Source organism: Falco cherrug, chromosome 2, assembly GCF_023634085.1.
Source record: "Falco cherrug isolate bFalChe1 chromosome 2, bFalChe1.pri, whole genome shotgun sequence".
In the NCBI taxonomy this organism is placed as follows: Eukaryota; Metazoa; Chordata; class Aves; order Falconiformes; family Falconidae; genus Falco; species Falco cherrug.
Genome location: NC_073698.1, coordinates 14,645,120 through 14,659,014, shown reverse-complemented (window position 1 = coordinate 14,659,014; position 13,895 = coordinate 14,645,120). Strand labels below are relative to the sequence as shown.

The following is a 13,895-nucleotide window of genomic DNA, read 5'->3' as shown; positions in this document are numbered from 1 at the left end:
TCTTCATGATTTACGTAATAAACTTAGGTTCTGACATTGAAATGATGGACTTGTTAGAAAACCAGGATTATCTGGACTACAACCAACCACCTCATTACCAATAAGCTCATTTATTATTAAAAAAAAAAAATAAAAGCAAGCTTGTCTTTTTAAATAACAGAAGACACAAGCAGTGAAAACTGTGTTACTCAAAAGCAAATATTAACATACTGCTGGTTAGATAGTCTATATAGGCATTTTGAATTTTTCCATTCAGTAAGTTTTGAAGGAGGTTTTTTCTGTTTTTTAAATTATTATCTTATTAACAATGCTTAATGTAAATCTTAATCTGGATTTATCAATATGTAAAATAAAAAGATATAGTTCTGTTCTTATGAAAAGTTATAATGCTTTGTTATTGCCAGTGGTTTATTTAATTATTCTTGGTCCTCTGTCTCGTTAGGAAACAAACAAAACCTCAAATATTTCTAATGAAAATGACATAATTAAATGGGTGTCAGAAAACACATCTGTATGCTATATATACAGTTATATATCAAACATGGATGTAATTGAAACACAAGTTATTGTGCGGATGTGGCTGGATATGGCTATAAAATCAACTTCTTAACAAAAGTGGGCCAGCATAAATATCTAGAACAGATCACAAAACATCATTAATTGCAAAATGCACATTCTGATACATAATACAGTAAATTTTATTTGACTCCTCTGTCTGTCATGTTCTGTTATACCTCAGCAGTAAATCATAGATACATGCAGTGATTTCTTAGCTAATGACTAATGCTGACTACAAACAACATTGTCTAATACAAATAACATAATTTTGAGGTATTTCACTCCTGTATTACTTTGAATTCTTTAGCAACAACAAAGTCTATTTTTAAGTAGCATCAATAACATAATATTTTCACTTGTAACTGGACCAGCTACATATTTCCTGTGTCACAATAATATGTCTCTTAGAGAATTTTTATCTGTCAAGCAATTAAGACATTTGATTTTAGTTTGGAGACAAAAGCTGAGCAGCTCAAATTTATTTAATTCCTACAGCCATAGTGACTGGCAGTTCTAAATAAACACTATTAATAAATCATTAATCTCTAACTAAAGAGTAGGCTTTTTTCTGGAATATTTGCCAAATGCCTGCTTCAGGTAATCTCCCTGGAACGTCTGTCATTCTCACAATTACTGTGGAGAGAGAAGAGCCAGTGTTTCAGACAGCTAAATTAAAACATGAGAAAAGCAGCAGCACAATGGTTTTGAGACTGTAATAGCTTCTGTGTTATTTACAATAAGAATTCAAAACATTAAATCTGAAAATACTAAATAAGGAAAGAACAAATCAGTTGCTGTTTCAGTTTGGTAATGGGGACCCACGGCAGTGTGCCAAGAAAAGATCCTTACAAGCTATTGGGAATAAGAGGTAGGAGCAAAAAATGAAAATTATGAAAATTAATAGGAAATCTAATGCATTTCTCCTTCCCACCTCAGCCTCCATGTTTCAAACGAGGCCTGAAATGTCATTCACATGATTATTACCATACAGGGTTGAAAACAATTTCAACTTAGCTGATTTGATTGTGCATTAATGGCTGTGAAAAGAAGATAAGGAACGTGCATGGTAAAAATAGCTGCCCATCACAGTAGCAGCAAATGGGGTCAGCTTATTAGATAACCTTAAATTCCTTGATCATTCAGGTGGGGGTTTTTTGTTTGTTTATTAAAGATTAATACCAAATATGAACATGGAAATAAGCTAATTGAAGCCTTTCTTGTCACTTTCTTGTCAACCTTCATCTTCCTTATGTGGCTGTTTGAATAGTGATTGACTTTTTTTCAGTTTACTAAATCTCAGGGTGCTGATGATGGAAGATATCAGTAGCTGTGTTTCTTGCCTTCAGTGATGGTTGTGAAGGAGGTCTGTGGCACACCCTCCTTGACTGGAAAGTGACAGATGACTTGTAATCTGTCAGAAACTGCAATTCAATTCCAGCAAAATGAAGAAAACAAGAACTAACATGTTGGTTACTGCTTCAGCCATGGCCAAGAGTCTAAAAAGGGCCTCATTGCCAACTATTGACCAGGCAGAAAATTTGTGCTGACAGAAAAAGCCTAGAGCCACCAACCACTACAGAACAGCCCTTTTCCTCAAATATTTCAGCATTTTAGGAAATCTCTCAATATATTGCTTTTCTGTCTTTTCTCATGTACATCTTTCCTCACCTATACTATATAAAATATAAGACTTGTGTTTTACCCTACAGAAGTTCTCTCATGTGTGCTTTCTAAACTACTGCATACATTTGTGTTGGGAATGAATTTGCAAAAGCCACTGTCACTGTCTAATGGCTCCCTGTATGTGGGCTGTTGTCTCCCAATTTTTGTTTGGACTGGTTTGTCTATGTCCTGTCTCTCCTTCCACTTCACTGGGCCTAAATAGACACAATTAAAACAGTTTGTGAGAATTTATCTCTATTTTTTTATGAATACCTTCTGTTGACCTGCTCACTGAAAAAGTCTGGCTGTTGGTCAAACAGGAAAAGCAGGCAAGAAGGGAAACAAGTTTAAGAAATATCTTAGCCCTTCAGTAAAGAGGAACTGTTATGAGAAAAATCTGAACAAAAAAATCCGGTGACCAGTGACACATGAAGGCCAAAATTGCTATAAAACCATTTAAAGAGTCCTCTCAGGTAGCAGAGACAGACTTTGAAAGGTTGCTCTGGAAAACCAGAGCTGCCAAGAAAGCAAGTGGTGATCTTCAGGAAAACAGACTATTGTCTTAAAACTGCTTTCCTTTCATGTTTTGTTCCTACTTAGGTAAGTAAGTAATAAGAATTGATATGAAAGATACAGTAGTCCTTAGACTAATTGATTTGTGAAGTTTCTCCACAGGAATTACAAAGATAATCCTTCCACTATTTCTTAATGAAAGCCAGGCTGTAATAAACTTGGTGTGCCTTGATAAGCTATGAACCAGAAACCCAAGCAGGAGATACAATATTGAGCAGCATGACTTTGGGGGTGCGTGTGGGGTGTGGATTCCAAAAGGAACACTGTAAGAAGGAACTGAAAATAATTCAATACAGTGAGATTTCTTTCAACATCCCACCCCCACCCCTCAAATCTGATGGGGTATTTTGGAAGAAACCCTACCCTTTATATTTGTTTATATACCTCTAGCAAAACACCACTGATGGAACACCTGTTTTTACCTACATACATGTAAAGAAGAAAAAATAATTTGATTGAATCACTAGAATTGCTTCTTAGTTCTGACTGTATACTACCTTTGCCACCTTATACTTGGCAACGTTAATAACAGTAACTGTGACAACAAAACTGAAATGTTATCAGTTTCATCCTATATTCTATAATCGGAATAGTGTACAGAAGTAATTTCACTTCTTATTTAATCTGTATGAAATAGCAGAGAGGTGTTTCTAAAACCTTCTCTGTAAACTCATTTATCAATAAACATATAAAAAAACCCTTGACATGAATACTAAACACCTGTTCTCTAGTAGTGTTATTAGGTCAGCTAGAAACTAGAGAATTGTCACTGCCACAGGGTGTGTTAGGACATGTTTAAAACATTGTGCTCTTAGCTTCACATATAAACTATGCATTTGGAGAAAAAAAAACACTGCTAAACTCATTTATTCTCTCACTACGATATTTTTGCAGAATAAACTCTAATTTACTTATTTATAGCATCACAGTGAATAAACGGGTGAGTGTGGTAAAATTTTCAATAAAAATCCTTTCCTTTTGTTGTTTACAAGAATGTTACTTTTCATTTTGACAAAGAGTCTTTTAATTGAATGAATTACTGTCCACAGAAATGGCTGGGCAGGGAATTTAGAATTGGCTACTTAGTCAATTGGTTACTTTGAGTGTGCAGTAAGGACTGTGAAAATGAAATCCAGCAAAATAATGAAGCCACAAATTAGGCATGTCACACCTTAATAAACAATGATGTCTAATTATGAAAGAATCTGTACTTACTTGCCAAGTGCGAAACACTCCATCTTAACAGTAGTTCCCCTTGCAGCTGTAACTGTGTAGGGAAAATGAACTTCAATTTTTGGTTCATATTCCCCCATCACACCTGGAAAAAAAGGAATGTTTAAAATATGAATGAACATCATTTTTCCATTTGTTGAGATTAGCACAGTAAAACCCCATGGCTTGCTTTTTGAACCTGCCCAGCAGTAAAGCTAGTAATTGATGGAGATAGCCTCGTTTGATGTGACATGCTCTGTCAGGTCCAGTATATGTTCTAAAACACTCTTCAGGGTTACCAGCAGCTCAACAGTGAGCTTAAGAAAAAGGATTAATTTTCTCAAACATAGGTTAATATTTACATTTTGAAAGATTAAAACAGGCAATCAATTTTATAAGTGTGGGGATTTTCAGAAACCAAAGCAATTTTTACCAGTGTAGTGACAATTATAACAACTAAATCAACATATCATGGTGTGTTTGACTGAAGACCTTCTAAGCTCAGCAAGGAAAACTCAAATGATGTAAGAGCATTTGTGTACGCATATACAAACACAGATATGCAGACTCATACACAGTTCAGTTATTGGATTTTCAGTGACCCTTTTAATTTGGGACACGATTAATTTTATCAGGACAACATGCTTAGCACTGTAAGATGCTACTGGAAAAGTACTCAGGAATGTGAAAAATATAAACATTGAAATCAAGAGAGTTACCTGGAATTTGCTGTGGAGTGACCAATCACTTTGGAGAATCACAAGAGTTTAGGAAATAAGAAATAAGCAGGGAAGTGAGGTTTTACAAGGCAAGGTGAGAGGTCTGTATTTGATGTGAGTTGAAGGAAATGTCATAATGAACGTGGCGGGAGAAGAATACAACTAACAGCTGTGTTCTGTCAGACAGAAGGTGGGTTACTGGGATAAGGAATACTCAGGAACTAAAAGCTATTTTAAAAGAATAAGAATTGTTCAGATTTTTAGATAAGGAAAACTGAATAAAGTCTGACTTGTGGGCACAGCACCAGTAAAACTAGTCTAGTCTAAATCTATAAAAATCTGTCAGGAGTCTCCAAAGTATTCTAAAGCAAGCAAATAGGAGCAAGAGAAGAAAAGAAAGGACAGAAGAGAGATCTTATGCAAGAAAAATAAAGGAACATAAGGAAGAACATGGAAGTAAGGGAATATGAGATTTGCAGCTGAGAGAAGACCAGCTGGCAGAGACACGCAGAAAAACAACCCACAGCCTATCAGAGCAAAAGTAATATATAAGGCTGAAATGGTAAAACATATAGTTCTAGCCCTTCAAATGTTCTTTATGTGACTGAGGAATGTCCACTTGGGCTGTGCTGTCTTCATCCTGTTGTCTCACAGGTTCCTGCAGCTTGCATCTGGGAAGAAGTCTAAACATATATGCATTTAAACATGTCTTTGGGGGCTTAAGTTTAGCAAGAAAATCTAAATGTGTTGGGTATGTGAATAAAATAACAGAAGTAGAACACATAAAATGCTTTTAATTCAGTGTAATTCCATAAATAATGTGGCTTTATAAAGAGCAGCAGAGTACTTTTTTACAAAACACAGTCATGCAAAGGCTCAGGGAGGACCTTCTTGGTCTCTCCTGAGAGCAACCTGAAAGGAGGCTGTAGGCAGGAGGCTGGTCTCTTCTCCCAGATAACAAGTGACAAGGGAAGAAGAAGTGGACTCAAGTTGTACCAGGGGAGGTTTAGTTTGGATATTAGGAAAAAGTTCTTCACCGAAAGGGTGGTCAAGCATTGGAACAGGCTGCACAGGGAGGTGGTGGAATCACCATCCCTGGAAGTGTTTAAAAAACACGTAAATGTGGTGCTTAGGGACATGGTTTAGTGATGGACTTGGCAGTGCTGGGACAAGAGTTTGACTTGATGATCTTAAAGGTCTTTTCCAACCTAAATGATTCTATGGTTCTATGATTCTATGCAGGAATTTCATGTATTAGAAACAGTAAGCCAATTTTCCTCAAAAACTTGACTAAATCAATGTTTTGACATCGCTTTATGAACTGGTGGAGAAATACTTCCCCTTGTATGAAAAGGCAAATTCTGAGCCAATTCTGTCATTAAAGCTTAAAAGGTTGTTGGCTAGGGTTTTTTTTTTTTTAATGGAAAAAAGAAAATTAACCTTTTTGTCCAAGGTATTAAAATAAAGTCAAGGCATCAAGCAAATTGTATTCAATTAAAATTTTCCCTACACTAAACTGAAATAAGTTGTAGTCTAGCCTGTCATAAAAAATATATTCTCACTGGCTTGTACTGTATCAATAAATTCCATAATTTAATTACAGTCCTTGTGACTTTTACTGTTTTCTGGCTTCTTTTGTGTGTGATTATGAATATCATTTTGCTTCATCTCCATTGAGCTGTTCATGATTTTATATCTGTCATATCCCCTTTTAGTTGTCTCTTTTACAGACTGAAAAATCTCAGAGTATTAGTCCTTCCTTACACTGAATCTTTTATAAACTTGCAATCATTCCTTGTGCCCACCTTGCACCGTTTCAAATTCCATTCTAGCATTTTGAGATGGGAAGACGAGAACTGCACAGCAGTAATGAAGCTGTAGACCTTTCTGTCACAGGTTTGTGTTTGTTCTTTTTTTGCTTGGGTATTTATTTGATTTTGTTCTTTCCTTATAGCTTTCCTCACAATTCAGTTCTATTTGCCTTTTTTTGCACTTGAGCCAATGTTCATCCACAATGGCACCCTAATTTCTTTACTGCTAATACCTAATCAAGATATTATATCTTTAGGTTTAGGTATCATATAAATTTGTGACATTTTATATCACCTGTCTACTCTATTGTCATGATATCCTTTCACAGATCATCACAGTTAGTTTTAATTTTAATTATCCTTAATAACTTATCAACAAACCTTTCTACTTCTGTATTCATTTCCTTTCCAGATTATTTATGTGTTGAGTGGTGAAGTCCCAGAAAATTAATTCTGTGGCTTCACGACAATCTCCCAGTTCTCCATACTGATCAGATACTCCTACAACAGTTGGATTTTTTTCATCTGCTGCTAATTCAAAATAGAGCTGTCCTGCAACCTCTCTAAGGATTTCATTTCTTTGACAGCTTTTGATGAGTGACCCTGTCAAGAGCTATTTGAAATGAAAGTACACAGTACTAACTTGACCATTCCTATTTGTATTCTCTCAGACTTTACAGGAAAGTTGTATACAGATTGAAGCATGGCTTACCTCTTTAAATGCTGTGTTCCTGGTATATGACCATATGGTCAGATCACTATATAGTAATGCAATAAATATAATCCTACTAATTGTACTTTTCCATGTATTTTCTATCAAAAGACTTGACACAGAAGTCAGATTTACTGGTCTGTAGTTCCTCAGATGTTCCCAGGAGTCCCTTTTTTAAAAAAAAAATCCCTACCTTTTCTACCTATGCTGCTTCTAGGCCTGAAGCCCTGTGAAGGAGAATAGTACATCCCACTTCCTCACATGTATGAGTTTGGCCTTGGGGATTTGTAAGGATTTGTAATGCCAGTATGTCTTCATATTTCGTCTATTGAAACTTCAATTATGAGAACTTCAGTCTTGATAGGGGAATCTGCCTAAGTTCCCATGTAGTAAACGTTACAGAAAATAGTTCATTTAGATCTTATGATGCAGCCTTGTACTCCTGAGGTATACCTTTTAAATTTCTGGCATCTCTTGACTCTGCATACTTGCTGACAGGTGTTGTGATTCAATGAATTTTAAAAAGGTTTTTTTTTTGCTTTTGTGTAAGACTTTGTCCCTGAAAATCATTGTGTTGAATTGGCATATATTATTAAAGATTTGCCTTTTTATCCCTGAAAAAAACACAAGTTAAAATAAGATTATATTATTCTCGCTTTTAAAATAACACAGTACCTATGAACACATCTGAAGGACAATATTATTTTCCAGATCTTATGTTTTTAAATTACATTAACTCCCTTTAGTAGGTATATCCTGTACAAGTATTGAATGCTTTTTGCAAATCATGCCATCATTTCATGTTCCTTATGAAATGCTGATCTATTCATTTCCTATAGCATGTTCTGTTCATCTGGGTTATTGTTACGCTAGCAAGTGACATGCCTGCAGCAACTGGCAAAAAAATGTAGAAAAATTACCGAGCAATTGTTTGATGTCCTTATGAAAATTAGGAAACAAAAGCCTATTATTGCAATGGGATATTTTTCATCTTTATTATTTATGATCTTTGAGACCAAGTAGGCCATTACAGTTGTATAGACATCAAGGGAATTATCGAGGCTTTACCTTCCAACGTTACATTGTAATTGCTTTGCTATGGCTGTTGTGCCTCCTGGCTCTTTATCTCCCCTAGTTTCTGTTTTGGTCACTATGAGTAAGGAATGGTAAATTAACCACCACCTGCATTTTCATCAAGTTTTTTTGTTCATTTGTATCAGGTGCTAAAAGGAACCTGAACTTCTAAGAAATATCGAGGCCTTGAGTTATGTGCATTAGAATCAATCTCTCTCAGACTTATATACATGACTCTCAGAGGTTTGGTTGAGGCAATAAAAAATTCTCTCTGTCATTTTTTATTTCCAGTTATCAAACATGAAATATAACAATAAATAAAATTGATCAGCACAGAATAAAAACATAATATACGATTTTCAAGTGGCTAACAAATCACTTAGCTCACGTGGCCTGAGCAGTCTAGAGGAGCAGAGAGCTGTTCTCAGTGCTCCCATGTTCTGCCTTCCCATGAAAATACCTCCTTTTGAACAATCTTTTAACTTCCTAGAGATGACTCCCATGATTCAGTTTTCCTTAGGCTAATTAGTTAATTTTCTACACTCCTTACTTCACAAGCTGTGCCTTTCTGCTGAGCTCAGATCTGGGTATGAAAGTGCTGAATTTGTGATTGGTATGAAACAGACTGCTCCAAAATAAATCTAATTTACCAGATCTTGAAATTTTGTCAGAGAGTTAAAAAAGTATTAAAAGCCAAACTTTCCTTTTTGTTTAAGAAAATCTTACCCCTGGGCTTTATTCTGAAAATTCATCCCACCTTATGTTTCCTGATCCCTGGGCCTCTGCCCTTTCAGCATGTATGAGGAGATCCTGCCACATTCCTGTCCAGCCAGGGTCTTCCCTGGGTGGGTGAAGTCAAACTGAGATGAAACACCAATAATCCTTCTGTTATATTTCTGATTACCAGAAAAGGCACTGATTCAAATGGATGAACATATCCCAGGACTAAGCACAGCTTGACTTTGTTAAAATTAATGGCTTGTTAGTCACATGGGCAGAAATGGAGCTCAATATTTATAGAAGAGATTATTTCCCTGTCTCCTCCTTTAGCTACTGTTTTTTGGCAACAGTGCAAGTATCTATCACAGAACAATAATTACATATTCTCCAACTCAGGGAAGGAAAAATCTTCATAAAATCAGGTTTAATTTTAATAAGTGGTTTCATTTAACAAGTTGTTCCTCTGACTTGGCTGCAAATCTGTGACTTGAGTTCAAATCTTTGCTATGCAAAGTGTCCTATGAACCCTTAACTATACTGTTGCCTGCATTTTTAATTTTCCACCACAAAATAGAGATAACAGTAAATCACAATAATGTGATAAACACTGATTGTGAGGTGCTCAGATACCACAGGAGTAGATGTGACAACATTTCAAACATTTACAGATATTACTACAGCTAAAACTGTTTACATTCTCCCCTATGGACCATTTAATGGACACAGAGAATAGAATAAAATAGAAGGATCTGTTTCTTATGGTTGGTTTTTCAGCTAAGAACAAGCAAAAGAGCTACAGATTGGGTATTAGTCATTATCACTTTGAAAGGGACTGCTCCACCTCTTCATTTAGCCCAACACTCCATGCGTTACAACCTCAAATGAAGAGTGTAGAAAAATTGTGAGTCTATGACTGTGTCCACAGAAGAAAATTTTTTGTCTTCATGGATAATGAATCCAAATCCAAAATCAGACTGCTGAGAAATCTTGACACATCTGCTCCAGCTGTGTAGAGGCTAATGCTTTCTGTTCTATCAGTCTTCCAGATATTAACCACCTTCTTGAATATCCCAGAAGAAAAGCTTCCATGATGACTTCTTAAACCCTTCAGTTAAAATTATTTGGGTTTATTTCAAACTGTTTAAGTAACAGCTCTTCAGCTTACTTCAAAAAGTAATTTTGAATGGAATACTTGAATAAGTGGCTGATAAGCTTTTAAGACAGTAGCTAGAAAAGAATATAAGATTCCTGGCTAAATATGTCAGAGTGCTATGGAGAAAATGAAAGCTAAAGATTTCCTGTGCTCAGGAGAAAGATTAGGCACAGATTTTTACTTGCCACTATTTCATTAGCAAAGATACAACCCCCATAGTTCAGTGATTAAGGGTGTTTGCCTGACAGCTTCGGGTGAGGTCCCCAATCTTAATCACATGGTGTAGGAATATTAATCTGGTTCTCTTACAGCCTTGATAGTGTTCTAATCACAAAATTATTGGGGATTCTTATTGGCTTGGAAGTTCCTCTCAGTTTCTGGGAAACCACTTGGGGAGTGATGAACTTGTCCTGATGCATAAGAATTTTCTAATGATTTTACAGATCAGTAATTGAGTTTCCTATCACATTATAATTATGACCTGCTGTATGAATATGTACCCAAACCCAAGAAAATTTTAACTAAGAAACTATGGCAGGAATGTTCATATATAATTTCTTCTATCAGTAATCTGTGATGCAAACTAGGGTTGTCTATGGTGTGGGTCTTTTAGTGACAAATAAAAATCTAGTATTTCCCCTGAAGACCTGCACCATTAAATTTTCCCAAATATTTATTTGGAAGAGAGATCCCTGAATATACACATTTACAATTACAGTAAATTCACAGCACAAATTGAATTATTTCAGGTATAATTATGATACCCACCATTATATCCTGACTGCAGCAGAAATCTTCAGTGTATTGGGAAGAATTTATTGACTCACCTGGCATTAATCTTACTCTAAATGGAAAGACCAGTGCCTGCAAAAATCTCTAAAAATTTACTATGGGAAGGGTTGTTTTATGATTACTGTTCACAACATTCCTTCCACTTAAAGTTCCTCTAGCCAAGTTTTGAACTATAAATTTGTATTTTGAGAAGCCTTAAAAATGCTCACATGAAATTGCATTCTGCAATGCACTGAACGCTGAAGTAGCAACAATGTTTTCATATTTTACTCAGAGAGTAAATTCTATCAAGTATTACTGAGTGGAAAGAAGTCTTTACTAGAGTCTATCCTAATATGAAAGAAAATTGAGTAATTCAGTTTCTGGGAAAAAAAATACCTTAATGAATACAGGACCAGAAGGGGAAAAACTCTTATTTAGTTTACAACTAGGGGACAAGATGTTAATGTATTTCTAATTATGGAGGTATAAATGTAGAAGACTTTCACACTTAACCAAAACAAAACATTGTACAAAAGCTTAAACAAAATTTTCCTCCTTCCCCTTTAAAATCCGTCTTTATATTATACTCTATCTCACTAGTCTGGCAGTTGATCTCTGAACTCTAAACTAGAAGTAGTATTCCCATCTTGAGATATTTTAAAAATTCGTTATTTATAAATAATAAATGGTGTGCATGTATGGCATGCATACATAAGAACATTCTACCTCTCTTAAACAGCAAATACAACTAAAAGCATTTTCAACTGTAAGTGGGTGTGTTATGACTAAATTATAGAGAACTGGGGCCAGACCCTAAGGATACAAAAGCAATGAGGTAAGCTCAGAACAAGCAGTGAGGGGAGCTGTGGTATTTTTAGTTCTTCAAACAAGAGGCCAAAATTTCTAGTCTACAGTTTAGTCTGCAGAGATCTCTGTTTACCTGTGTTTGTAAACATCAGGCAGTAACTATGACCAAGATTGCTGGCTCTCTCTATGTAAAGACGTCTTTACTGATTCATAACCTAGACTTCAATCCATCAATTTTTTCAGATATGTATAATCTAACATCTAAGCTTTTCTGCTAAACCCAACACATATGACATTGGATGAAACCAAACCTAACCCTTTTGATATTCATTTATGAGTGAGGGCATATGAATTGCTTGTCTACAGCATTCCACTATGCAGATTTGTGCATTTATAGTTCTATGGAAACATGATAACCTGAACATTTTCACTATATATATAGATAATTTTTCTGAGCAGCCATAGACATCAAGAAACATCAGGACTCCACTACATTGGGCAACATGCCATCTTGCTTGAGAGGCCTAAGAATATGGGTCAGCAAAAAGCTAAAAGAACTATCATCGTTTCTTTTTGTTTTTACAGAGGAGAAGATTGTGCTGAACTGGCACAAGAAGTCTGTGGCAGATTTCTTTTAGGCATTGGTGGGCAATGATTATTGTTCCTCCTTTCCAGTTGCCTGCTGTTCATCCTGGTCAGGCTCACAAAAGTTATTCAGAAACCTGGAAAATATTATTTAATCTAAATTATTAGGAGGAGAATCTAATTTTCACAGTGCTTCTAATTATCTTCTTGATGGCATGTTCATAGTTCTTGAAGAACCTAATTTCTTCTATAGTAAATTACATAGTTGTTTGTACTTCAGATATCACCTAAAGCTTCATTTTTCTTGCAACCTGTACTATTTTTTTACAAGATAAAAACACAATATCCCCTTTGCACTTAGGTACTAAAAGTGTCGAAGTTGTTGCAGTCTCCAGAGTGGAATTATTTTTTTTTTTGTTCTGATCAATTAGGACACAAAGCTATGTTGGTCTAAATATTCATTGTTATCTAATTAACCAGAAAGAACTTCCTAAATGGGAAACATTTTTCAGTTGAGACTACTCATATAACCATGTAAATACAACTGCCTATTATTTCCTCAATAAGAAAGATCAAACTAACACTAATGTTTCTCCTTCATTAGCAACAGCCTTTGAAATACCTACTGCTTTAAACCCAACAGTAACAAATTGTCCTTGTTATAAACTTACTGCAGTCCTAACCTCAAGCAAAATTCCTGCTGTTCATGATCAGTTTATTTCCCTGTGTTGGCAAGAACACCAAAGTGACAAGTCACTCTTACTTGAATGTTATGCCATACACATGATTGCAAAGCAAGCAGTCACTTGTGAATTTGTATCTAAGATCCTGAGACAGTAAAATACTTCACATTAGGTATGACCATTCTTAATAATCTAAAATAGTTCACAATGAAAAAGGTTATTTTTGTTAATTATTTGCACAAATTTTAATATAGTCATTAATTAAAATCTTACCAACACATTTTTGTCTGAAATCTTAATAGCTATAGTTTGATGCAACACCATTCCTAATCCCGAGCTGAATTTAGAACATTTTTTCTCAAGTTCATTTATTTTATACTTTGTACACTCTGTATATGGATCAGTTAACTCTTTCCTTTGTGTAATGGTTTCATAAATCATCAGGAGGAGAAGAAAAACAAGAATACATGAGTGCAGAAGATGTTCAAGATGATACATGCCTAGACTCTTAAAATACTTTAACTAAAAAAAGCAACAACCATATTTCCAGTAGATAGTGTTTCTATAAACTAGCGGGAAAACTTAGCAATTAAAGCTCCTTGGAACAGGTTATCTTAACAGAGCTCAAAGTAAACTAAACTCAAAGCAAGCTGTTTCACAGTGTAAAGAGTTCTTGTTCTACATTGAATGCTGGAATCTAATCTTTTCCAAACCTTTCTCAGTTTTCCTCCTGCAATACTCCCTTGGGTTCAGCCCTTTTATATTGTCGAAAGACCACCCCAGCATGTTATTTCTACTTTTTTAGGATAAATCTTTTACAAATGGTGTCTTTGAGCTTTTGTGTGTTATTTG

At 35.3% G+C, this 13,895-nt stretch overlaps 1 protein-coding gene across 4 annotated transcripts in view; it reads right to left on the bottom strand.

Annotated features, from left to right (window-relative positions):
- The window catches only part of CNTN5 (contactin 5), a 678,276-nt gene that overhangs the window by 155,882 nt on the left and 508,499 nt on the right, over positions 1 to 13,895 (bottom strand). For all 4 annotated transcript variants that reach the window (XM_055703125.1, XM_055703128.1, XM_055703127.1 and 1 more), the window contains one exon: positions 4,009 to 4,111. In XM_055703125.1, the coding sequence (XP_055559100.1) occupies positions 4,009 to 4,111 (103 nt within the window). The remainder of the gene's footprint in view (positions 1 to 4,008; positions 4,112 to 13,895) is intronic.